This window comes from Halichoerus grypus, chromosome 8, assembly GCF_964656455.1.
Source record: "Halichoerus grypus chromosome 8, mHalGry1.hap1.1, whole genome shotgun sequence".
Taxonomy (NCBI): Eukaryota; Metazoa; Chordata; class Mammalia; order Carnivora; family Phocidae; genus Halichoerus; species Halichoerus grypus.
This window is the reverse complement of record NC_135719.1, coordinates 136,851,141-136,878,725: the sequence shown is the minus strand read 5'-3', so window position 1 is coordinate 136,878,725 and position 27,585 is coordinate 136,851,141. Positions and strand designations below refer to the sequence as shown.

General features: G+C 43.5%; 1 protein-coding gene across 2 annotated transcripts in view; it reads left to right on the top strand.

The window, feature by feature from the left end:
- Positions 1–16,867: 16,867 nt before the first annotated feature.
- The window catches only part of KCNK10 (potassium two pore domain channel subfamily K member 10), a 128,002-nt gene continuing 117,284 nt past the window's right edge, over positions 16,868–27,585 (top strand). Inside the window, exon 1 of one of the 2 annotated variants that reach the window (XM_078054073.1) lies at positions 16,868–17,346. In XM_078054073.1, the coding sequence (XP_077910199.1) occupies positions 17,304–17,346 (43 nt within the window). In that variant the 5' untranslated portion in view covers positions 16,868–17,303. Of the gene's footprint in view, positions 17,347–20,470; positions 20,913–27,585 lie in introns of those variants that run through there. The other variant, XM_036087753.2, reaches the window with a different exon arrangement.

Sequence of the window (27,585 nt, the reverse complement as noted above, 5' to 3'; positions counted from 1 at the left end):
AGCTGTTGCCTTGGGGTGCCTGGCTGGCTCAGTCTGTAGAGCATGAGACTCTCAATCTCAGGGTCGTAAGTTCAAGCCCCACTTCGGGTGTGGAGCTTAAGAAAAAAAAAAAGTTGCCTTGATTTTCCTAATATTTGACCTCAAGGGATACAGATGTGAATTCTCTTCTGCTGCCTATTTGTTATGAGACCTCACAGTAAAATGATTCACTGCTTGATGCATTCCTTTTGTTATTTTGTCTGTTTCCAAATGTCTACCCATTAACTCATTGTTTCACAATTAAAACGTTTTTATATTCTTCTTGATTTTTTTTTATGGTGCTAGATAGCCCACAAACTCCATTATCCTGAATAACAGAATGTTGCTTATAAGGATCACCGGTTTATTGTCACTGCCTCTACTTTTATTTATGCAGAACTCTTCTGCTTTTATTTACAGAGGAAGTTGCAACAGTGAGAAGAGCTCTGGTGGGATCAATGACATGTGGGTTCACTTGGAGAAAGCTAGGGAAATGAAGATTTTTTTTTTAAAAGATTTTATTTATTTATTTTAGAGAGATAGAGAGCATGAGTTGGGGGGAGAGGGCCAGAGGGAGCAGCAGAGAGAGAATCTCAAGCAGGTTCCACGCTAAGCTCGGAGCCAATGTGGGGCTTAATCTTATGACCCTGAGATCGTGACCTGAGCCAAAATCAAGAGTTGGAAACTTAACCGACTGAGCCATCCAGGTGCCTGGAGAAATGAAGATTTTGTTGAAAACCTGACCATTAATTATTCTTTGTGTACTAGATACAGGGCTACTGATGGGAAGTAGCAATAGAATGAAGAGGGCAGCAAATCTCAGATTTTCTTCATTATCTCAAACAAGATTCAACAGGATCAACCATGAAGGCTTTCTCTGACTCTTGCCTTGATTTCATGTCTCTAATAGCTGTGATCTGTGTAGGAATCAAATGTGGTGTCATCTGCAGCTGGAAGTCGTGAGTGCTTCTGGGTGCTTTGCTGCACAGATAAAATAAAGCTGAGTAAAAGTACTATGACTTAAAAATGTGATCTTTATGAGAACAAAATATTGTGTACATCCCCAGATGCTTAAAACTAACATTAATATTGTACTTCCCAAACCATTATAGTGGTTATAAATAATTTCTCTACAAACTATTTATAGAAAAATCACATCAACCACCCACCACATGTTAAAACAGCAAGTATTTTAACACAAAGGCAACTTACAGAACAGCAAGGGAATTGGTAATGGAAAGAAAGGATAGGCTGGAAATGACAGGCTGGAGACTTAACTGATTTCTTCCTTTTCTATTTTTAACCTTTAAAGTGTAATATATATTCAGAGAAATGTAGGTAAGTGTCGGCTGAATTTTCACAAACTTAACACACTCATGTAGCTAGCAGCTACATGAAAAGAGTATTACAAAACCCCTGAGTCTTTTGGTCACCGTCCTGCCAAGGTTACCTGGTGTCTTGTCTTCTAATTGCACAGGTTAGTTTAGTCTGTTCTTAATTTTTGTATCAGTGGAGTGCTACAGTATGTACTCTTTTGTGGCTGGTTTCTTAGATTGAATTTTATGTTTGTGAGACTCATCCATGCTGTTCATTCAGCTACATAGTATCCAATTGTGCAGCTTTAATACCATTTATGGATCCATTCCACTGTTGATGGGCCTTTTGGTAGTTTCTGGCATTTGACTGCTACGAATTGTGCCTCTAATGAACATCCTTGGTCATGTCTTTTGGGTATATTTTTAGGAGTGAAATTACTGGCATAGAATAAACACATGTCCACATGAATAGGTTCTGCCAGTTTTCCAAATGGTTGTATCAATTTACACTCTCAACAGTGATGGATGAGAATCCTGGTTGCCATATATATTTTCCAACATTTGTTATTTTCTAGTGGCCGTGTAGTGCTATCACATTACGCTTTTAATTTGCATTTCCTTGAGGACAAAGAAAGTTGAGCACCTTTTCATATGTGTATTGGTTATTTGGGTAGCTCCTTTTGTGAAGCGTGTCTGTTCAGGGTCTTTGCCCAATTTCCTCTTGGTTATCTTTTTCTTATTGATTTGTAGGTGTTCTTTATATAGACTGGATATTTTCTTATGTATGATATGATTTTAAATGTTTTGGTTTATGCTAGGTATGTTTTTCATGTTTTCAGGTATTCTGTTTATGCAGACTGTGCTGCTACATGCAACTCAGATCAGTGTATATTCAGGTCTGAAAAGCTTCTAACGACACTTAGGTGGAAAAAGGAACCTTATTCCAGAATGGAAAGTACTGCATGCAATCAGCTACCACGAAATGCATCATTATTATTTAATGACGTTTTACATTCATGATCTATATTTTATTTTTAGCTTTTCATATTGTTTGATTCATTGTTTAAAATTGAATATGGAGGGACGTCTGCCTTCGGCTCGGGTCATGATCCCAGGGTCCTGGGATCGAGCCCCGCATCGGGCTCCCTGCTCCGTGGGAAGCCTGCTTCTCCCTCTCCCACTACCCCTGCTTGTGTTCCCTCTCTCTCTGTGTCTCTGTCAAAAAAATAAATAAAATCTTAAAAAAAAATTGAATATGGAGATAAGAAAGACAACCTTCCCCTCTGAAATGTAGGGGATAATGATCTTGCTTTGACTTTGTTAAAATAGACCATGATGTCTCATTTTGGGAAGTATCTATGATGAAGTTCATAGAAAGATTAAAAATTCTGGTTTGGGTTTCAGTTTTGCAACCTACCAGTGTTTCTTACATTAGTCGAAGTAGTCTTGAAATAATCATATATTTGGAAGGACATTTGTCATTTTTGGCTGTCGAGTATCTTTTTGGTAACAGCACCCAGTATCTTTTTGGAGAGCTGCCCTGATCACAGTTGGTCCGTATGTGTTGACTCTGCCACCAGCTTCAGCAGAGAGCAGGTGCCACTGACTCAGACCTGGCCAAATGAGTACCACATTCCTCATGGCACAGTCATTGGTTCCAGGATGGCTTTGTGACTCATTAGAGCCAATGACATATACTGAGATCAGTTCTGGGACTGCAGGGGGAAAGGAAGCCTCTTCCCTGCTGGACTTGACTTTAGGAGGATGTGAAGTGGAGCTGCTGTGACCATCTTGCAAACTTGAGGAGATATTCTGTTGAAATCAGAGCCAGACCAGAAGAAGGAAAGCTAAGAGATAAAGAGAAATGGAATTGAAAAAATATTTTGAGCCCTTGGATCAAGCCATGATGGAAGCCAGTAATATCTGGACTTTTCAGTAGTATGAGCCAGTAAATTCCTTGTCTGCTTAAGATGGGTTGGATTGTTTTTTTCTGACACTTGAGACTGAAAGAGCCTTTGCTGAAGCAAATAGCTGGCCCAGATGGGGTTTTCAATCTTATGTGTACTATACAAAATAAGGTGATGATATGGTCTTAAACAAAGCCTTCTCTCTGAAATGAAAGCATTTCAAGTAATAGTTTTAAAATTTAGGTACCAGGATTTTAAGTTTCTTATAGCACTTGTGTATAGAATTAAAAGTTTATTATAGTGGTAATGTTTGGTTAGGGTTCATTGGGTAGAGGTAGATGGGAAAAGATAAATGTGTGTCCTGTCTATAGTCATGAAAAATCACTGTGCTTCAGGAGAGTGGTTCCCAGACACCTGTCCTTAGACCTGTTCTGTCAGAATTCCTTGAGGAGCTTGTTGCAAGTACACATTTTGGTTCTCTACCCCTGAAGATCTGGATCACTAAATGTGGGTTGGTGCCTAGAATCTATATTTTTAAACAAACTCCAAGATTGGGGAACCAGTGCTATATTACAGGATTTCCCTCACTAATTCTGGGGCACTGATGCCCAATCTTCTTCCAAGAATTCGGAACCAAGCAAGGGAAGACATGGGGCAGGAGAGGAAGAGATGGGAGAGAGAGATGCAGAGATGCTGTTAGAGAAACGTAGCTGCTAAAGGATTGAAGATTGCTGTGGTGGAGTTGGCAGAGGAAAGTGAGAACTTATATTAATATTGTTTTTTTTTTTTTAAATCAGAGTTTTCTAGAAATAAAAACAAACTGATTTGGAAATGTGAAGGTGTATGTGTATTCTTCTTCCCTCCCTGGATGCTTCACTTATGGGGAAGAGAATGAAGAGAAGGTCGTTCTAGCTGTCTTTCCTGTGATATCTGAGTCAAAATATGTCATTGTATTTTGCACACATAGGTATTTGTATGGAGCCACAAAGAAGACATCAACTCCACTTTCTATTTAGCTGTTGATATGATAGATGAGAAAACACTGATTTTTAGTCTTCTCTAGGAATTTTCTAGTTCCTTCAAGTCTATTACCATACACACCATATATATTAAACATAATATAGATATAAAGGGTTACTTCAAGGCCACATGTTGATTTCAAATACAGTTTTATATGTGAAAAGACTCTAGGCTTGGTTCTTAAATGATAGGACAGGTGCTCAATAAATGATTATTAAAATCACTTACTTTATAAGTCTGGCACTAGAACCCCCAAAATAAGAAATAAAACAACTAAAGGAAAATCTATTATTTCCTAATGACACAAGACAAAATAAAACCCATTGGTCATCTTTGAAGGATGTTAGGGAAACAACTTCTTAGTGTGAAAATTGTTACATAAAGAGAAAGAATTGAGCATCTATCCTGTCTTTCCTGATGGTCTCTACATCAAGGTGATCACATAGTTTGTGAGGGAAAGTTCTTTATACAATAGTTCCAGCTAGGGGCACTTGGGTGGCTCAGTTGGTTGAACGTCTGCCTTTGGCTCAGGTCGAGATCCCAGGGTCCTGGGATCAAGTCCTGCATCAGACTCCCTGCTCAGTGAGGAGTCTGCTTCTCCCTCTCCCTCTGCCCCTCTCCCCTGCTCATGCTCTCTCTCTCTCAAATAAATAAATAAATAAAATCTTAAAAAAACCCACAAAAGTTCTAGCTAATAAATCCAAAAAGAGTGGTAGAATTAGAATATCATTATTTTGTAACCCCAAACGATGACTGTAGGCAATGATCATGAATGAGCATAAAATGGTTAGGGGACAAGCTAACAGGGAAGTTTATAATGGGTAGATCAAGTTGATAACTCCTGAAACCATTGGTCGACCTTAGTGTCACACAAAAAGGCATCCAGGCATTAATGCGATGCAGTGCAGTCCCAAACCCCACCTACATAGTATTTTTGCCCCAACTATTGAAGCTGAATCTGCTCGAGATCTAATTTCTAGTTTACAGGAAACAAGGGAGATAGGAGCATATTGAAGACACCCAGGGATGGATTAAAATCCCAGAAATTCTACCATGCAATGGCCTGAGCTGGTTTCTTCAATAAGCAAACTGGAAGGAAAAAAAAAAGGAGAGGGAACTCATAGATTATGAGAGTTAAAATAGGTCTGAACCAAATACAGAATGCACATTTTGTTTGGATCCTGTTTCAAACAATCAAGTGAAAGAAGAAACTGTGTATGAGACAATTGGGGGGAAATTTGAATACTGACTAGGTATCTGATATTATTAAGGACATGTTGTTAACTTTTAAGTGAAAAATGGCCTTTTGTTATGTTAAATAAAAAGTAATCTTTTGAAGTATTTTTGATGGAAAATATGATGATTAGGATCTGCTTCAAAGTAATGGAGTGCCACGGTGATGGGTGAAAGTAGAGATGAAACCCAATTGGCTCTGTGTGTGTGTGTGTTTAAAGATTTTATTTATTTATTTGACAGAGAGATAGAGAGAGAGCACAAGTAGGCAGAGTGGCAGGCAGAGGGAGAGGGAGAAGCAGGCTCTTGGACTGAGCTACCCAGGCTCCCCCCGATTGGCTGTGTGTTGACGATTATTGAAACCGGGTTTGGGAAAAATTAAAGTTCATTATATTATTCTATCTGCTTTCATGTGTGTTTGAAGATTTCCCTAAATTAAATGTTTTTTTTTAAATAGGAAAGAGTAACGAACACTGATTAAACTGTACACTTATGATTTGTACAGGTTTTGGATCTGTGTTTTTATTAGTTCCTTGTGGCTGCGGTAACAAATTAGCACAAGCTGGGTGGATTAAAATGATAGGAAAATTTGCTCTCACAGTGCTGGAGTTTAGAAGTCTGAAATCCAGCAGGGCTGTGCTCGCTCCAGGGGCTCTAGGGGAGAATCCAATTTTCACCTCTTCCAGCTTCTGGTAGTGCTTGCAAAGCTTGACCTGGAGCTGCCTCACTCCATCTCCTGCCTCCATGGTCACACTGTCTTCTCTTCTGTGATCTCCCTCTGTCTCACTCTTATAAGGACACTGGACATTAGACTTAGGACCCACTCAAATAATCCTGGTTAATCCTTAATTAATTAATTATTAAAGTTTTTATTTAAATTTCAGTTAGTTAACATGCCAGTGTAATGTTAGTTTCATGTGTACAATATAGTGATTCAACAGCTCCATACAACACCTGGTGCTTATCACAAGAAGTGCCCTCCTTCATCTCCGTCACCTATTCAACCAATCCCCCCAACCATCAGTTTGTTCCTTATAGTTAAGAGTCTGTTTCTTGATTTGCCTCTCTCTCTCTCTTTCTGCCCCCCCACCTTTGTTCATTTGTTTTGTTTCTTAAATTCTACATAGGGGTGAAATCATATGGTATTTAATTACATCTGCAAACACTCTTTTCCCAAATAAGGTAATATTCACAAATTACTAAGATTAGGACATGAACGTATCTTTTTGGTGGTCACCATTCAACCCCTTACAATGACAGACTTCAATAAGAAGATTTGAAAACTAATAACCAAAAGGAGTGGTTTAGTCTTTCTAAATTTGATATTAAAGAATAACTGTCAGATGGCACCTGGCTGGCTCAGTCAATAGGGCATGTGCCTTGGGGTTGTAAGTTTGAGCTCCATGTTGAGTGTAGAGGTTACTTAAAAAATAACTGTCAGAGTTATCCCTAATTCCAAATATGTGAGGTATTCTGGTTTCTTCCTTTCTACCTTACCACATAGGCAAGTCTTATGATTTTTACTTCCAAAATTTAAATAAAATCCATTTCATTTTTTCAATGATTTCTATACTCGCATCTGCCATATTCTACAGTGGTCTTCTTACTATAGAAATGATCCCTGAAACTATAGCCTTTACTGTGGTCTTCTTAGTGATCTTCCTGGCTTTTAATCTTGCCTCACTTCATTCCATTCTTCATGAAGAGGCCAGAGTAATTAAAAACAAAAGAAAATAAAAACTTCATAGATCTAATCATTGTTCCTTCCTTGCTCAGTACCTGAAATGGTGGTCCATTGCTTCCAGAATAAAATCCAAACTCTGTATCATAGCTTCAAAGCTGGGAGTAATTCAGACCACAACTTTTGTCTACACTTATTTGGGGACATTCGCTTTCTTGCTCACGACTATCTACCCCCCTGACTTCCCTTAAACATGCCAAAGCCAATTCCACCAAATGAAATTCCTAAAAAGGAGAAACCAAACAGTCTTGACCACTAGAATTCTGTTGATAATTGGGTAAATTGTTGTTTATAAATTCACTTTTTAAAAAAGATTGATTTATTTATTATTTTAGAGAGAGCGGACTCATGAGCAGAAGGGACAGAGGGAGAGGGAGAGAATCCCAAGCAGGCTCCATGCTGAGTTCAGAGCTGACATGGGGCTTGATCTCACAACCCTGACTGAGATCGTGACCAGAGCCAAAACTGAGTCAGACGCTCAACTGACTGCGCCACTGAGGTACCCCAAATTGTTGTTTTATAAACAGAAACAATAATTTATATTGAAAACCGATACATTAGGAAACATGTAAACAAAATGTAAATGTTCTCACCCCCGCCCCACCTTACTCTCTAAGATAATGACATTTTGGGTTATATCCTTTCAGAATGTGTGTTTAAATATCATAGTATGTTATTGTATAACTAGGTAGCCTGCTTTTTCTACTTAACAATGAATTGAGAATCTGTTTTCATCTTATTACATATATAGCTTTATCATTATTTAGGCTTTTGATCCATATTTCCACATCACCCCAAACAAAGACTTGTACCAATTTGTATTCCCACCAACAGTGCATGAATGTGCTCATTTCCCTACATACCTGGAAATTTTTGTAATCTCTGCCAATCTGAGAGATGAAACACAGTACCCTATCGTTGTTTCAATTTGCATTTCTTGGATGGTAGTGAGGTTGAACTTTTTTGTTTCTGATACTGCTCACCTGTAGTTCTTCATAATTGTGTAATTAAAAGTGTTTGCTTACATTTTAAAAAGAAATAGCAAACTATGTAAGAAAGAGTCATGTGAGCCACTCTGCACTGCTTTGTAGAGACCCCACCACCATGCCCTGGTGTTAGCATTCCATCAAAGCCTTGAAACTGTTCATCCTTGTGTATCTGAGCGTATAGTCTGGGCTTTATTGTTTTCATTAGGGATGTCTTTATTTTCTTCTTGTAAGATATGAGTTATAGAAAATCATTCATGGTATTTCAAAGCACCATGTCTGATATGATGCAGTAGATTTTCAAGTGTACAGCAAGCTTGCTTATGCTGTGATGCCCCGGATTACAGCGGGAATACATTTAACTGTCCAAGGTCCTGAAGTCTCGCATATTTTTATTCTAAAATCTTGTGTATTATTTTGAACTCTGAGTGACTTTCTATCATTTCATACTTCTTTATGACCTCTTTCATGTTTGTTTTTCTAAGGTTAGTATATTTGAATGTGGATCAGCTGACAGAATAGAGCAATTTTACATGTGATAGAGTGCCATATGTTTTAAGAGCTACTTAAAAAAAAAAAATAACCAAAACAAATAAACGTGCTTATGGTTCTGATTGTGAGACCAAGTATCTTCAAACATAAACGAACATGACCCAAGCCACAGCTGAATAGAGACCTAATTACAAATGGAAATTTTAAAGAAAGAGGTGAGCAGACCAGGTCATCAGGAATATAAATAAATAGTATGATAAACTAAAAAACCAGGAGTGCTATACTTAAAATAAAAAAAAAAAAACCTATAAGATAAGAGGGACAGGTGGAAATAATGTTTTGTTTTAATGGAAAATATGGAGAACCAAGGAACAGGATGTGCCATTTCATGAAAAGGAATGGTGGCACTGGAAAGACACACAGTTTGTACTATTTTTAAAAAATTCAGTCCTTACCAAATACAAAGGTCAACTGTGATCAGATATGTGGCTCATACACCATCTGTGATGGGAGGAGGAAAGTCAAACTAGCCCAAGGAAGGAAGTGTCAGCATTTATTGAATGAGTGAGCACTCTATATAGCTTTATAAAAATAGGCCCAGTGCAAAGAGAAAAATAAATTAGAAAAGATATTTCCTTTCTCCCTGAAAGACATGGGGCAGACTCAGAAAGAGAGGACTCAGAATCTCAGAGTTTAACCCATTCATTAACAAGAGCTCAGAAAGGCTAAGTGACTTGCTCAAGGTCACACAGCTTATTAATGGCAGAGCTAGGACTAAAAATTAGTAGTTCCAATCTCTATCATGGTGGTCTTCCCATTCTGACAGTTGTCTCTTTGCAAAAAGTGTAACATCATATGAACAAGCATGCACTAAAGTTAGATGCAGAAATAGACAATAAAATGGAAGGATGATAGAGTGAATGATATGGGAAAGGAATTTTGCAGCGGGAGTCGGGGGAGACACATCTGGTTTGATAAAAGTTTTAAGGAGGGCAATGAAGAAGACAGATGTGATGATAGGTACAAAAAAACCATAAACCATATGCAGGCATATGGGTCCAATCAGAGAAAAGGTTGGAGGAATGTGTTTTCAGGAAATAAAGGACAAGAGTGTCACAAATGCTCAATTAACCAGAATGCATCTGAAGCAAAGAGTTTCAGATAACTGAAATTTCTGATTATGTACCTTTGCTTTTTTTTCCCCCCACAAGCCACAACCCCTACAATGGTTGAAAATGTCTCTCAAACACATTATTCTATTTTATGAAGACTTGAGGCCTGTCAGGATATTTCTATTCCAGTCCTGGCTCTGTCACGGACCAGCTGTTTGGCCTTGGGAAAGTCACCTTACCTTTCAGGACTTCACTGGCTCTAGGGCAGGGAGGTTCCCAGACTTTCCCTGAAAGAATCACCGGGGGCTCTTGTTAAAGAAGTAAATCCCTGGACAGCCATCTTAGATCCATTGAAACAGGATTTCCAGAAGCACGTGGACCATGGAATCTGCTTTTTGTTACCAGGAAAGTTTGGAAAGCTCTCACTACATGATCTCTGAAGTTGCTTCTACTAATGGTTACATTCTGTGATTCAGCTTTCTCACTGGAGTAAGCTCAGAATTTCTTTTTTTTTTTTTTAGATTTTATTTATGTATTTGACAGAGAGAGATAGTGGCAGACAGAGGGAGAGTGAGAAGCAATCTCCCCACTGAGCAGGAAGCCCGACGTGGGGCTCGATCCCAGTACCCTGGGATCATGACCTGAGCCGAAGGCAGACACTTAACCGACTGAGCCCCTCAGGCGCCCCAAGCTCAGAATTTCTAAAGCAACTGCATCTCTGTTTGATGGACTGGGGATCACTGCCAATATAAACATTGTAAGGATCTGTAGCTTTGCATGGAGAGAGGGCAGAAAAAATGGATAAATACTCCAAACCCCAGCTACCCCTTTTGAATATAACATTTAATAAATGAGCTCTCTGATGTCAGCTTTTAAAATTCTATTTGCCAGAAAAAATACTCTATATCCAATGTGCCTGCATTACTGATAAAAGTCTCAGCATCAAAGACAGAATATAGTAGGTGATGCTATCTCTTAGGGATAAAGTAGAAGAAAGCAAAACATCTCTGTAAGTTTCACATTCTCTCAGTAGTTTTTCTAACAAAATAACAAGTTACCCAGCTGGTCAGAGGTAGAAGGTGATACTTTAGAATTAAATAATATTTAATGTTAATATTTTAGATTTAAATTTATTGTTGCCATCATTCATGGCTCAGAAGCAATGGAGGCATCACTATCATATTAAGTTCAAGCTTAATGTATAGATTTCTTTTTTTTTTTAAAGATTTTATTTATTTATTTGAGAGAGACAGACAGAGATAACGACAGAGAGCAAGAGCAGGGAGGAGAGAAAGAAGCAGACTCCCCGTTCAGCAGGGAGCCCGACATGGGTCTCGATCCAGGACCCTGGGATCATGATCCGAGCCGAAGGCAGACCCTTAAATGGCTGAGCCACTCAGGTGCCCCGTAATGTATGGATTTCATGAAAGAACACGGCTAGGATGTTGCAGAGGTATGATAGTCTGATCTTCTACTAACTGAGAAAAATAATGGAAACAAGAGAACCTGAACATGTCCAGAAATGACAAACATAATAATAAGATAATAAATAATAATGATAGACTACTTTAAAATTAATTTGGGGGCACATGGGTGACTCAGTCGGTTAAACATCCAACTCTTGATTTTGGCTCAGGTCATGATCTCAGGTTGTGAGATCAAGTCCTGATTCAGGCTCCACGCTCTGCCTCTCCCCCTGCTTGTGCTCACTCGCTCCCATGCGCACGCTCTCTCTCTCAAATAAATGAATGAATGAATGAATGAATAAATAAATAAATAAATAAATTCTTTAACATTATTTTGAATTCATGTATGGTATAAAGTACTAAATATTTGTTTTCCAAAAATTGACCTTGAATAATTGGAACCCATCATGTACTCCTGCTCAATGTATCCATCTATATATCTTATACAAGGGGCCAGAGCATATAGTTACAAAGTTTCTGCCTTGTACCAAGCTGAGGGGATGAATGGGGACTAAAGTCCATTCCAAGTTTTGTACACAATGCTGTGTTTCCTGGTATCAGTATGTCTTCCCCCACCCTATCCTCCATCCCCAAGGAGTGTCATCTGGCTTGAACAAAGGCACTGTCTACAAATCAAGCCAGGGCCATGGTGCTTTTTCCACTGGACAGAGTGCCATTCTCCAATTGCCATATAGGCTAGCAGGAATTTCTTTTATATTATCATATAGGATAGCAGTGGCCATCTAAACTTGCAGTGACCTTGTTTATATCCTAGCAAATATAGTATTTGACTCTTCCAAGATGTTGCTGAGGGCAGATTTAATTTGGTGGGTTCTGATGAGCCAAGATTTTAGTATGGTGCAGTGGATGACGGAGTAATAATTGATGGTGGTTTTCTAAAAATGTTGGGTTCATTCTAACTGAAGGTTATGGTCACTTACAACTTTTGGAACCCAAGGATATGGCTCTTTGGAGACTCTTCTTGAAAAATATATGCCCCATGTTTGAAAGGAAATGAAAAAGAATTATTGTCCATAAAAGATAGAGTAAGACTCCTAGAAATTACAGTTGTCAGCTTACTTTTGTTTCCTGATGAAAAGAGTTATGCATATCAGTAATTATTTTGCAGGTCTGAGTGGATCCATATTTCAATATGTATCAGTAACATTATATAACTATTTTTAAAACACAGTATCAGAATCTAAATATAGAAGTATTACATAAACTGGAAGGAGATCCTCTTTCTATAATCAGCATTATTAATCGACCACTGGAAGAGTAGAGCAGACCTAGCAACATAATGTGGTTGCACAGAAGTGAGTAAGACCTGGACAAGTCAACAAGACTGCTTAGCTGACTAACTACTTTAAGATGGCCCACATGTAGTATGGTTTGGTGTGACTTTCGGGATCATAACAAAGGCTTTCCCACCGCTTTTCCTGATCACCTCTTCCCCAATACTTCTTTTATTTGTTTGATTATGACTGATGGTCTAAGATTCATATTCACTTTGACAGGGGGAAGAATATAAGGAACCCCATAAGGTGGGGAGATGCCAATGTAATGGGAAAAGGGTACAGATGGTTTAGGCTGCCATTTCCAGTGAAACTGACTACTGCAGAGATCAAGATAACTTTATGTAATTAGCTCTGAATAAGGAAAGGTATTTTGATCTAGAGATGAGTAGGGACCTGGTTTGATTTCTACTTCCATCCCTAACTAGCCATGTTTACCTAGACAAACCATTAGCCTCTCCAAGCTCCAATTTCCCCCTTAACAAATATATAGGTGTCTAATATATGTCTGGCATTGTTTTAAATGAAATCATGATGATAATAGTACCCATCTTCCAGGATCGTTATGAGCAATAAATGGGGTATTCTTAAAAAGTGCTTGCTATGTGCCTGGCAGAGTAAGAAAAATCTGATGGATTAAGTAATAAGAATGATCCCTTCAATCTGCAAATGCCTGCACAGTTTACAAAGCACTTTCACAAAGCACTATTGTCTCATTAAGCACGGTTTACAAAGCACTTTCACAAAACACTATTGTCTTCTTAAGCAACCCTGGAGGTACAACTAGCAGGATATTTAGTATCCCATTTGGTAGATGAAGAAACTGAGTGAAGCTTGGCACAATTCACCTGCTTGGTTGCACTTCCTCCTGAAGAGGATGGCTGGCTAAGATACTCGTAAGTTGGTCACATACTTTGTACTTATTGCTTATCCTTATTTTTAAAAAAGATTTTATTGATTTATTTGTCAGAGAGAGAGAGAGCACAAGCAGGGGCAGCAGAGGCAGAGGGAGAAGCAGGCTCCCTGCTGAGCAAGGAGCCCGATCCCAGGACCCTGGGATCATGACCTGAGCCAAAGGCAGAAGCTTAACCAACTAAGCCACCCAGGCACCCAAAAGAGATGCTTTTAAGAAAAGTATGGGTTAGCAAAATTCTTGTATGTATTGGTAAAAGGGTAGAAAAATTACCTGACGTGAAGAAGAAGGTGTTGGACAATTTAATCTCTAATAGGTAAGGGTCTTGCTGCTCTTCATCTTCATATAAGTATTGAACATTTTAAGGAAGGAAAAGATTTAGACTGGAAGTAAGAAAAACTTTGACCTTAGCAAAGTTTCTCACATTTTGAAAAAGCTTATCAATGCAGGGTTTACAGTTTCTTTCATTATATGTATTTAGTATTTTTTTTGTATTTAGTGTTTTTTCTTTTTTAAAAAAATTCTTTACTTAAATTCAATTTAGTTAACATATACTGTATTATTAGTTCCAGGGGTAGAATTTAGTGATTCCTCAGTTGCTTATAACACCCAGTGCTCATCCCATCATGTGCCTTCCTTAATGCACATCACCCAATTCCACCCCCCACCCAACTCCCCTCTAGCAACCCTCATCTTGTTTCCTAGAGTTAAGAGTCTTCTGTATTTAGTATTCTTGAATGGTCATATAAATTGGAATCCTATTCAGAGGTGGAAAACTGAACCAGGAAGTATCTTGAGATGACCTCTTCCAAATCTTGTTCTATGATTCAGCAAACATTTTTTTTTAAATTTTTAAATTTTTTAAAAAGATTTTATTTATTTCACAGAGAGATAGCGAGAGCAGGAACACAAGCAGGGAGAGTGGGAGAGGTTGAAGCAGGCTTCTCGCCAAGCAGGGAGCCCGATGTGGGGCTCAATCCCAGGACCCTGGGATCATGACCTGAGCCAAAGGCAGACGCTTAACGACTGAGCCACCCAGGCGCCCCTCAGCAAACATTTAGATGACTTAGTAGTAGGAGAGAAAAGTTCTAACACTACATTTGTTATAACCATTTTCAACCAAACAAATATTTGCTTTAAAGCAGCAAAGATGAAATGAATATATTTCAAACATCCCCATTGGATGCTGAGACTCTGTTCCACCCCATATGGAGCAAAACCTTTTCTATTGACCAGACTTTCCCAAGCCTTTCATTGGCTGCTTGAGAGAAGCATCTGTCAATATGCTGGGACAGTAGGTCCCTCTAAAGGATTTTCAACTCTTTGCAAGCTGAAAGACTTTGGGAATAAGACTCACCCATAAATAAATAGGTTATTGAAACCATGCAAGACTTCTACATGCCTTAAAATTTTGGTTCAAGTTAAAACCTTCCTAGAATGACATGAAAATCTGAGCTCATTTATAATGGTGTGTAACCTTGCTGAATTCTTATTTTAAGATTTAGTAAAATACCATATGCACTTGTCCAATTGGTGTACATATGTGAAAACGCTCATTCATCCTTGAAAGATGGCCTTTTGAGGGATAAAAAACAAAGATAAATTATTTGACTACAGCTCGGACTCAGTCTGGGGAGAAACCTGAGTGAGCAGGGATACAACTGCTTTCTATTCCATGGATATTGTCATGGACACTGAATTTATAGAAGGTGTTGAGTTCTTTTCATGACCTGCTGTAGTCAGGAAATCATTTTCTTCTCTCTTTGGCTCAATTTATCTTTAGCTACATCATGACATTAAACATTATGAGAAAGCAAATGAATTTGGATTCTTTTTTTTTAAAGATTTTATTTATTTATTTGACACAGAGAGAGAGTGAGAGAGAGAGATCACAAGTAGGTAGACAGGCAGGCAGAGGGAGAGGGAGAAGCAGGTTCCTTGCTGGGCAGGGAGCCTGATGCTGGGCTCCATATGGGGCTTGATGCAGTGCTCGATGCAGGGCTCCATGCAGGGCTCCATGCAGGGCTCCATGCAGGGCTCGATCCTGGGCTCGATCCCAGGACGCTGGGATCATGACCTGAGCTGAAGGCAGACGTTTAACCGACTGAGCCACCCAGGCGCCCCTGAATTTGGATTCTTAAAAAAGTCACTGTCATAAAAAAAAAAAAAATGAAGGCACTTTTCTAGGATAAAGTACACTAGATAGAAATAACAAAGAAATGCAATCTTTGACTGCATCCTGGTTATTATCAAACAACTATAACTTTTCTGTGTGTTTGAAAATTTTAAAAATAAAAAAGTTGAGGGAAAACAACAACAACAAAAAATTCAGCTCCATCTTTTAAAAGAAAAATTACCAGCGATTATGTTTTGGTGGTCACTCAGAGAGAGGGAATCCCTTAAAACATGTTTTATAAGAAGCAGGATTACAGCTTTGTATATATTTGGTAAAATGTTGGGCACAGTGCCTTCTGGGAGCTTAAATAATATTTTCTTAAGGACTGAAATTTAACAGAGAAACTTACAAGGGAAGAGGAATGCAGTTCCTCCTTATGAAACACGTTCATCAGTCTGATGCTTTAAGTACAACTTCTTTGGAGTTCATAATATGTTGTCTTCAATCATTGGCAATCAGAGGTTTGAGTCACCAAAATAAATCTTCAGGGTTTAGTACACAGAGTTTGCTATTGAGCAGTGTGACATATGACACCCTCTGCCCTTTAGCTACTGATGTGTCTCCAGCTTTTCCAAGCCAAAAGCAGAACCCGAGATTAGAGCAACATATATTTAAGGGTGTGTTTTGCAGATGCTGGTTGGGACATGAAACCAAATGGAGGAGTGATTAAAAGCTGAGAACAAAGGGGAAACTTCACTGGGGAAAACATTTCTGGGAGGAGAAATTTAAGTTAACTTGAACGCATAAACTCGTCAGTTTTACCGCAGAGTGGGTACACAGGGGGTGTGTGTGGGGATATCTTCACAAAAGGACAGGGAAACCTCTCTGCAGTTCTTTGGAGGAGAGGACCTGGAGGTGTCTTGGGGGTGGGGAAGATCTTGGAAGGTGGGGATTTCTTCTGGACTTCAGGGAGAAATGATGGAACCAAAGGGAGAAATTCAAAGCAGGTTAATGAATTCATTCTGGTATTCGTGAATTCAAAGCAGAGTCTCATCAGCTCTGTCCTCCCGCTTCTGTTTGCCGAACCAGCACTAAGCAGGATTCCCTAGGCTGCTTCATCACTCCCTGCTATTCTGGGTCCAGGACATTCTCCGGACTCCGCGTTCCCCTCTTCTCTGGCTGAGCTGTTTTTCGCCAGCCACTCGGAGAGACCGACTCCCCGCGCGGCAGGCAGCACCCCTCGGCTCTCACACTCATCCCGGACTGCGGCGTGGGGAGGGGGTAGGGGAGCCACCAACTCGCGGAAAACTTCCTCTCGGGAGGTGACTGGGGTTTTCCGGCTTCCCCCAGCCCTCCCGCGCGGGGCCGCACGGCGATCGTTAAAGTAGTGTCGCAACTAGTGCAGGTTCTGGGCTGCAGAGAGCCGGGGCGCCCCGCTGCAACGCTTCCCCGGCAAGGACCCGCGCCCTCTGCCACCTAATGCGCCCAGGACGCGGCCGCAGCCGGCCCGGGGCTGCTGGCGGGGCACGGCCAGTGCGCGCCGACTTTGCGCCACGATGCTTTGTTGTCCTGCTGCAGGAACCCGAGGCGGTCTCTTTCCACCAGACTTAACCCGCCCGCAGCAATAGCCATGGAAGTTGCGGCGGCACGGAGGGAGAGGGAACCGCTCGGCGCGGCATCTGTTTTGGATGTTTTTTCTCTACACAGTCCACTTCTTTCCTCCTTCTTGGGGTAAGTGGAATCTAGTGCGTAATAACGAAGGGGAAGAATTAACGGCGGTGGAAGGCGATTGCAGTAACACAAAGGGTTAATGTGATAAGTTGTTTTTCTTGGGGCGTTGTGGGGGGGGGGGACTCTCCCTTTATACCTTCCATCCCCCGCAGTCCATTCCACATACGCAGTTTAGGAGTTGGGACTTGATTTCAGGCACGTTAGCGGAGGGCGTGCAGGGATTACTTACTTAATTTTTGGTGAATCCCTCCCCACTCGTGTCGTCCACATACTGAGAAGGGAGAATGGAAGTGGAGGAAAGAAAGCCCCAGAGGTTGGGGGTTGGGGGTGGGGCGAGTGATTTAGCAGAGAGATCCTAAGGGCCTATGACTAGGGCTAGTCCTTATCCCACATCAGGCATTCCGGACCCCTGATCCTTCTCTCTCACCCCAGTAGGTCCATCCTAAGCCTTTCTAAAACCATCCTGCTGATGCTTTTCTGGGAGAAGGTTCTCCAAGGGCCCAGTATAACTTCTGAGGAAAACCTCCAATCATCTCATCCACAAGACCTGCTCAATACATGTTGATTGATTGACTGAATGATGCACCCTAAGGCTACATTTTGTGCCATGGGAATTTGCCTCAGATAGTGAACTAATTCCCTGATGGAGGCCTTAGGGCAGCAGGGTAGTCCAATTCATTTTGCAAAGGAGGAAGGGCTGCAGTCCTAGATAATATAGTATTTAGATCCTCATGACGCTGAAGAACCCATCTGACAGCTTCAGGGTCAAGATTCATGGATCCAGGGACCAGATGCACTCCCTTGGGTTTGACTCTCTGTGTTGTGACCTTGGGCATATTCCTTTACCTCTCTGAGCCTTGATCTTCTCATCTGTAAAATGAGGCCAGTTAGAGCTTCTTCAGCATGACATAGGGAAGATAAATGGAGAGAAGTATGAGGCTGTGAGGGGCCATTTGATACATGTCAGTCTTGCTCCCCTATCCTCAGAGGCTTCGGGAGAGAAGGTGTCTTTCTCAGGGGGGCACTTCTCTCTGACTCAGATGCAAGTAAAAACATTGCATTGCAGTGACTGGGCTGGAGCCCTCCTGCCTGTGAGCAGTTGAGGAGAGGGCAGAGTGAAGCTCTGAAGGCTGTCTCAGGAGCTTAAAAGCATCTCCCTTGGGGTTTTGGGGCAGAATTCACACACATACTAGTGTCTCTGGGGGCATGGCTGGAGAAGCAGAAATTCCTTGTTTGTCTCATTTCCATGTCTCCTCCATCCTCTCAGCCTTCTAGTAGAGGGAAACAAAGTGTGGAAATGGACTCCCAGAGAAAGTGGCGGTCAAGTGGCTTGGGAATCTGCATCTGCAGGGCTGAGGAGTCAGGGTAGCACCATCAGATGGTACCAGGTGTGCCTGAATGGGGTCTGCAGAGAACTCAGCGTTCTGGTCCCAGCAGCCTGCAGGGTCAGTGACAAAGCACTTACCAACCCTTCCCACAGAGGACAGTGGACCTCTGTGGATCTTGCTCTGGGACTCAGAAGCCTGGATGTGACAGTGGGGGGAGGATGATGAGAAAGAATGCTGCTGTAACAGGGCTCCCAGAAGCCTCAAGGTGCTAGAGTGGCATACACCCAGAGCGCAACTGCCAGTGTAGGCCTTTAGGGCCACAGTGGGCAGGCTTGGCAATAAGCCAGGTAGTCACTCACTCTTTCATAAGTAAGGGCAGCAACAAACCTAGCTGGACCTCGTGGGCACTAGACAGTAAGACCCCTGAAAGCAACGTCCATATCTATGTCGTTCTTTTCCATACCACCAGCACCTGGCACAGTGATGGCACATAGAAAGGGTTCAAGATATATGTCGAGTGGACAGTGAACAGAGAGTAATTTAAACTACTTTCTGTCCAACACTGCTTCATGCAGCTTATGCCTTCATTTAGCAAGTATTTCTTGAATATCTACTATGTGCAAGTCTCTGTTGCTAGGAGCCGAAGTAATTTGTAAGCATCCTTCATATGGGTACTTCGAGTGGCCCATTCAAGAGCATCTCAGCACCACCTGGCTCTTCTGGAGATCGAGGCCTCAGTGGGGGTAGGGGAAATGCGCCAGGTTCAGCCTCTTTCCGGGAACATGTGTGGGGTCCCTTCGCACTTGCTCCTGCTGGGCTCCCGGGCTCCCGGGGCCGCTAGGTCTTGGCAACTCCACTTTCCTCTGGGGCCGTGGCGTCTCTCTCCAGCCCCTTCCAGGGCCTCCGAGCAGCGGCCCCAGCCGGGCGGCAGGTAGCTGGGGAAGGGACCGGGCTGCGCCTGGGGAGCGAGCTTCCCCGGGCGGGGAGAGCGCGGCCAACGCGGAGCGGTCCCAGAACAAAAGGCTCATGGCTGGCACCGGCCTCCTCCGAGCGCGCTGGGGACGCGGGTTCGGGGCGCAGGCGGGAGAACCGGGCGCGGGAGGGGGCTGGAGTGGAAAAATGAAGTGAGAAAAGAAGGCTGTGTGTGTGTATGCTCGGGGTGGGAGCGGCGACAGGAGGTCACCCCCGAGGCCGAGGTCTGCGGCGGGGCCGCCGAGGCCCTTCCTCCGCCTCCTGCAGCGCCTTCCAGGCAGCCAAGCGTGTCTCCGGCTGCAACTCCACCAAGCGCGCCGCGGCCGCCTCCACGCCTGCCTGCCTGCCCGCCCGCCGGCCGGCCGAGCCAGTAAGTAGCGGCGCGCCCGGCGCCCGCTCCCCGCCCGGCCGCGGCTTCCGGCCGCAGCGTCCGCCGCCGCGCGCCGTCCCCCGCCGCCCCGCCGCCCCGCCGCCTCGCGGGCGAGTCCGCTACCGGCCGCCGCTCCCGGCCGGGCGCCCGGAGCCCCGCGCGCCTCCGTGGCCCCGCGCCTCCACCGTCGCGCGCTCTCCCGCCGTGGCGCGGCATCTGCGGCGCGCTGCGGGGAGGGTCGCCCTCGCCGCGCGCTCCCCGGGTGCCGCGCCACTCCCACGTCCAATGGCTTTCGGGGGGTGGGGAGTGGGGGGCGTCGCCCGGGGGCGAGGAGCCGCGGCCGGGGTGGGGCGTGTGCGCTGTGCGCGGCCGAGCGAGGCTGACGTGCCCGCCGGAGCGCGCGCCCGGGCGAGTGTGTGTGTGCGGGAGTGTGTGCGCACACGCCTCCGGGGGCTGGAGTGACACTGCAGTGGGTTTCTCCCTCGCGCCGGCCCTCCGGCTGCTCAGCCCCCCACCTGCCGCCACCGCGTTTGGGAAGCAGCGTGGCTCTTTTATCTTCCTGAGCCTCCCTGTCCATCCACCCCTCCCCAGTCTTACTTTTCCTTTCACCCAGGGGGCTGCAGCTGGCCACCCCTCAACCGGTGCCAACACCTAAGCCGTTTCCAGTCTCTCCTTAGCCAGTCTTTCCCACTTATCCTTCTCTGGGGTTCCTCCACGAGCCAGTCCAAGGCTCCCCCATCCTTGGAAATTGTTTTGTTGGACTGCTGTACCGAGGCGTGTAAAGCTTGAGGACTTTATTATTATTTTGATTCTTTTCATTTCCTCCCCTCTGGGCAACGGAGCAATGAAATTTCCAATCGAGACTCCAAGAAAACAGGTGAACTGGGATCCTAAAGGTTGGTATTTCCTACTTTTGGCGGCCCTCGCCCTGCCTCCATCTCCGGCGTGCGCGCGCTTCCGTGAGTGGAAGCACTCTTGCTCCCGGCAGCGTGTGTCCTGAGGCTGGAAAATGCGCCTGGGAGCCGCAGCGCGGGTGGGAGGAGGGCGGAGGCAGCGGGGGTTCCAAACCCAGATAGTGCCTGTCATTACCACATAATCATTGTCCCTCCTGGATTGTTTCAAAAACCTAAAGATACACCAAGCCGGCTGTTTGGCTTGAAATCACACCAAGTGTCGGTATTTGCTTTTGACTTTATGTGTGCGAGTGTGTGTGTGTGTGTGTGTGTGTGTGGTGTATGTGTGTGTGTCCTTTGTTTCTGGTGATCTTTGTCTCTCTGGCAGATGGGTGGGGTGCCTCCCCCTGGACCTGGAGCTGCTCCGCCTGCCCAGGGTGTCCTCAGTGGGAAAGGTTTCCTGGCAGCAAGTGGGGCTTGGATCTGCAGCAACGGTCCCTGGAGGTGGCCCTTCTCGGAGGGCATATGGAATAATGGAGCCCAGGGGGCCTTTGGAGTCTTCCCTCAATCTTATTACCAAACCAGGCAGCTAGTTTGGCTCGGATCGGAGTAGAAGTGGGAGGGGGGAAGGGTTTGCAAGAAGGGTGGGGCTGCCAAGGGCTGGGGAGGGGGCACGGAGTGTGTCCTCCTGAGCAGTAGTGTGGTTTACACACTCTGATGCATGTTGGACAGTGTTCCCTCGGCGCAAAAGAGAGGGACTAAGACAGATTTGTGTGTGCCTAGCGTTGACCACCGTGTCTGTAATTAGCATATAGATGTTAAGGCCCCTCCTGAGTGATTGGTGTGGGAGCAGAACAAGTTGAAACCAAGTGTCCAGTTTTGACAAGAATGCGCTTTATCATTTCTCTCAGCTCCTCTGAAGCTGGGTCGGGCTAGGCAACACCTGTGTGTATTGGGTTGAAATTGGTTTATTTGATGTGTGCAGGTATGTTTAATGCTTTTTTACGAGTGCATTTATTCTTTTCTCCAGACCAGAAAAGAGGAAACCCGCTTATTTGTTGAGTGAATGTCTTATAAATTGACTGGCTATTATAGAATGAGGGAAGATGTGTTGCCTCTTTCAACACTGAAGCTGTTACACCTTAATACAACCCAAACCCAGTCCAGTTTTGTCTGTTGATCTCTGGAAAGTGTGCCTTGGTTTATTTTATTTTATTTTGTTTTGTTTTATTTTTTGATCCCTGTAAAATGTACTTATTGAATACCTACTACTTACCAAATGCTGTCCCTGGAGATATAGTCAGAATAGTATAGACAAAGCCTTCTTGGAGTTTATAGTGAGGGAGGCAGACCTAAATCAATCAATGCACAGAAGAGTGCATAATTACATGTTTATGTATGCTCCATGAAGGAGAGCATAAGGATTTTAAGAAAGTGATAGATTGACAAGGATCAGGGAGGGTGGGTAGTCAGGGAAGGTAGTCAGACACTTGTACTGAGACCTGGAAGATATGTAGCGATTAATTGGCTACTGAGGAGGTGAACTGACCTAGAAGAGGAAACAGCAAGTGCAAAGGCCCTGAGGTAGAGGGGACATGTGTATTTGAGGAACTGAAAGGCAGTTTTCATGGCTAGAGCGAACAGCAAGGGAGAGTGTGTTTTGAGGTGTGGCCGGTGGATCCATAGGGTCAGACCCCAGAGCCTTGTGTTATTGCAGGTAGGGTGGGGCTTTGGGGTGGGGGCAGGAGTGTTGCCTTTATCTTAAGCCACTGAAAGGTTTCAAGCTGAGGAGAGACATCTGAACTGAGTTTCAAAACAAGTGCTGTGTGGTTCTTGTGGATGTGAGGGACCAGATGCCATGGTGACTGGACCAGGGTGGTGGCTATGGGATGGAGAAGTGGGTGGGGTAGGGAGCTATGGAGGGCAGAAAATCAACAGGATTTGTGTAAATAGAGTGTGGACCTAGAGTCACTGGAATGACTGGGAAGGCAGCTGGGGCAGGACCAGTCTTGTGGGAAAGCTCGTGAGTTCAGTCCAGGGCTTGTTGAGGGGGGGATGTCCTGAGCCATCCGAGAGGTGTGTCAAGTGGGGAGTTGTCTAAAAAGTCATACTGGGATCTTCAAGGAACTCTGGTCAGGATGGAGGGCGGTGAAGCTTGCCTTGGCTTTGAGAATACGTTTCTATGTGATCATCATTGTATATATTTATATCACAGTGCTAAACACAGATGAATCCAACATTTTACAGCTTGACACAGAAAGCAGTACGCAAGTAGCGTCTCCAGTCACAACTGATGGTGCTAAAAATGAAAAGACTCTGATAAAAATACCAACATTTAATGAGAAATCTTTGCATGCCAGGTGTTTTATGCACATTATTTCATATAGTTATTCTCATAATGCTTATCCAGTGATATCAGTGCTTTGTCCCCACTTGATTGGCATCAGGATACCACTGAGCTACCTTCCAGTAAGATGCTCTGACTTCATGTACAATTGTTCTTGTGGGTGGGGTTGACAGTAGTCTTTTCTAGCCAGGGGGTGGAGGCAGGAGAGGGGTCAGGAGTGAGGGTGGCATGTCTCACACCTTATAGAACTATGTGTCAGGTGCTGTGAAGTGCTTTACATACATTAAAAAGTAAACAATTTATTATTAACTAATTACAATTCAACCAGAAGAATAAATTATTTAGTCTTCTTTATTTAATCTTAGGAGGAAGATGCTGTCCTAATTTTACAGGTGAGGGAACTAAAGAACAGAGAGGTTGAGTAACTTACCCAGGGTCACACAGCTAGTAGATGGTGGGGTTAGACTAGAACAGGGGTCCTTATACATTCTTTGAGTCTATCTCTTAAGTCTATCTCTTAAATTATTGGGACCTCTGGCTCTTGCCTGGTGAGGCTTGCAGAGCTCAAGGACTGGGGAAGCTCATTGCAAGGAGAAAGAAAACAATAGAAAGGAGTTGGGAGGGGCAAGGGAGGGAAGATTGAAAGAGGAGAAGGAGGAAGAGGAAGAAGAATGCCTTTTCTACTCATTCCTTTCTCCATTAACCCATCTGGCCAAACAGCATCTCTGCCTCTACCTCTGGTGGGCCCGTCACTGGCCACTGGACAGACTTTGGGTCTGTTCTTTGGAGGTTTGGGTTTACACAGACAGGCCAAGTATGTTTAGCAGGGCAGAGATGACGGGGAACCTAACATTAGAATAGAAAAGGGGAGAGACAGTTCTATGCACTGTAGGATTTGAGTATTAACAGACTTGAACCTTCAGGTGGAGATGCTCACAGATTGTGGAAGGAAGTTGTAATTATGATGTTTTGCTCACAGTCCCATTACCTGACAATTTAATAGCACAGAATGAAGGTGGATTGAGAGCAGATTGGTTTTGATTGCACTTGCGTGAATTAAGCAAAGCACTGTCAAGAGGTTTAGGTGCAAAAATAAGACCTAAATATAAAATGATTATTCTCTGGTGAGCTATGGCCTTCCTCCCTATTTGTAAAGCTGAGCCTACAACAAATAGAGTAACTGCTTTTGTAGGACCAACAGAAAAGTAGGCTGGCACTGAGTCTTGGCTTTCATGTGCATTTTACATCACTGGGGTCACTTGTGGATGATTTTTTGCTGAAAACTGGGATTGGTTTGCTGCTTTTGGGTATCTTAAGGGCTTTTAAAGATTTTATTTATTTATTTGAAAGAGAGAGAGAAGGATGAGGAGGAGGAGGAGAGGGAGAGGGACAAGTGGACTCTGCGCTGAGTGTGGAGCCCAACTCGGGGTTAGAGCCCATGATCCTGAGATCATGACCTGAACCAAAATCAAGAGTTGGATGCTCAACCAACTGAGCCACCCAGGCGCCCCTCTTAAGGGCTTTTAAAAATCAGTAAGATCGGCAAACGATATTGCCACACCTCAAGTCAAGCAGATCAATATGGTATAGAAAACTCTGGATTTGGGGGCAAAAGAATTAGTTTCTAGAATGAGCCATAGCTATCATTAGCCATGTGACTTTGGGCAGCCCATTTAACCTCTGGGTTTCACCCTCCTCCTGTGTGCAAAGGGGCCATTGACATGGCCTCTCTGACCCTATCTCTCCAACCTCTTTCTTGGTTTGACCTCTGGGCTTCTTGTCTTCCTTTTGTTCCTCAGGTAGATCAAACTTGTTCCTGTCTCAGGGACTTACACTTGTGCTTTCCACTACTTATAATGCGTGTTCACATGGCTGGCTCCTTTCCACCTTTGAATCTCACTCAGATGTCACCTTTTTAGCAAGGGCTTCCCTGTCCCATCTGAAGACCTCTCTTCTTGTTCCCCAGCCCTGTCACTTTCTATTATGTCACCTGCTCAGTTGTCTTCCTGGTACTTGTCATCATCTGAAAGCATCTTACTCATGTGTCTCAGATGATGCCAGCCACCCTTGCTAGCATATGAGCTTTATGAATGGAATTTCCTGTCTCATTGACTGTTATGTCCTCAGTGCCCCCAGGAAGAGCCTGGAACGTAGTAGGCATTCAGTAACTTTTGCTGAATGGATGGATGGGTGGGGGATTGGAATAGAGAGGATCTCTAAGTCTTCACGTATGAAGGAAATTCCAGGACTCCTCCAAGCTACAGAGGGCAAAGTACAACTAAGGAAAAAGGAAGGATATCCCTAAATAATGGGGTATCGGAAGGGATGCGGGTATTCCCTCTGCTTGCAAGCTCCCATTTCTCTGAAGTCTCCAAGAGACTTTTCCTTCTGTTCTCCCTTTCACCAGGATTGAAAAGGCTGGGGTGGGGGCGGGGAGATAGGGGCTGGGGCAGGGAGGCCATGTAGCCTGACAAAGACATGGTTGGTGTCCAATTAGTAATTTGGCTCATGTTGGCCATGACATTTTTAGGTATTTAAATCTACTTAACGAAGAAGCAAAGCTTCAGAGCTGGAGCTGTTTTTTTTTTTTTAAAGCTGCCTTTTCAGTACATACTTAAATGCAAAATTCCAGAGAGGCCTACATTGTATGTGTATAGCGCCTTTCAGTTTACAGAGCACTTTTTACAAATTATCTCATTTGTTCTTTAAACAACCCTATTTTGGTTGATATTGGAGCCTCAGACTTACTGATGGGAATAGAAAGAAGAAATGAGTTATTTGGGGGCCCAAGGCTGCAAACAGGCAGAGGTCGGGCCAACCCAGTCCTTTTGATGCTTATGTCCAGGATCATTTCCCTCAAGCTTTCCACCCTTCCAGGGTCTTTGTTTATCTCACACGCTCTCATTGCCTCTTGTCCAAGGTGTATTCAGAAGTTTCCCTGAGAGATTTAGAGGATTGATCAGTGGGTCCCAAGTCCATGGCTGTTTTTGTTAGGTCATGCACTGGCTGGCACTTTATCTCATGAGTTCAGTTGAAGACCCTTGGATTTCACTTCTGCTCTCCTGGCTAAAAAGAGATTTCAGCATCTTGTGAATGTGAGCCACGCTCAACTTGCAAGGTTGCTTGAGCCCTATCTTTATTAATGTGTTTCCAATCACCAATTTGTATAGCATAGATTTTCTGGAAAGAAAATTGTCTATTTTTTATTTAATATCCAACTTTCAGGAGATCGGCATTCCAAATGGGATTAATAATGTGCCCAAATCACCACAATTATCCTAGAAAGTAAAAAGGAAAGATGGTTCCAAAGATTGTCTGGGCCAAGGTTTGGTTTAGGGTTGTTTTCCGGCAGGGTCGGAGGGAGGTTCATCATCCTCTTGCCAATGCCCACGATTGCTGGGTAGAATTAAGATGGGGCAGGTTGATTTTGCTATTTCACCCCGTTTCCAAAACGTATGTTTTGGCTCTGTAATAGTCTTCTCAGGCTATCATAACAAAATACCATAGACTGGGTGGCTTATACAATGGAAATTTATTTTCTCACAATTGTGGAGACTGGAAGTCCAAGATCAAGGTGCCAGCAGGGTCGATGTCTGAGGAGAGCCCTTCCCTTGGGTTGCAGATGGCCACCTTCTTGCTGTACCCTCACAGTGGAGAGAGAACACTCTGGTGGCTTCCCCTTCTTACGAGGGTTACCAGTGCTATTGAATTAGAGCCCCACCCTCATAACCTCATTTAACCTTAATTACCCTCTTAGGGCTCTATCTTCAATACAGTCATGTCGGCAGTTAAGGTTTCAACATATGAATTTTGCAGGGGACACAATTCAGTCCACAACAGGCTCTATATTAACATCATAAATCAGGTGCATTCAAAAAAGACAATGTGCACTTTGCAGGAAATTGGAACACTTCTACCACAACTGAGATAATGGCACAAAGGGTATCTACTATAGGCACAGAACTAGGGGCCCTTTGTTGGCAAGAGAAAGGCTATTGAGATAGTGGATTCTTTTTACTTTTAGTCCATAGAGAATTAGAAGAGTTTAATGAAACCGAATAAAGCCATTTTACTGATAGCCAATTAGAAGGTTTCAGTTTGGATAGCTTCCTTGGCCGATGCATAAAGGTGAATTAAAGGGAGAATCTTGTGCTGTACTCGGATTCTGTTCTAAGGGCACTTACAGGATGAAGCAGATGGAGATGGAGTCCGTTAGGGGCTCCCCTCTGTATGACTTGGTTATGGAATCTACCTAAACGGGGCACCAGCACCATGTCAGTTACACCCACCTGGCAGATGTGTTTATGGTGGTCAGCAGGGCTATCCACT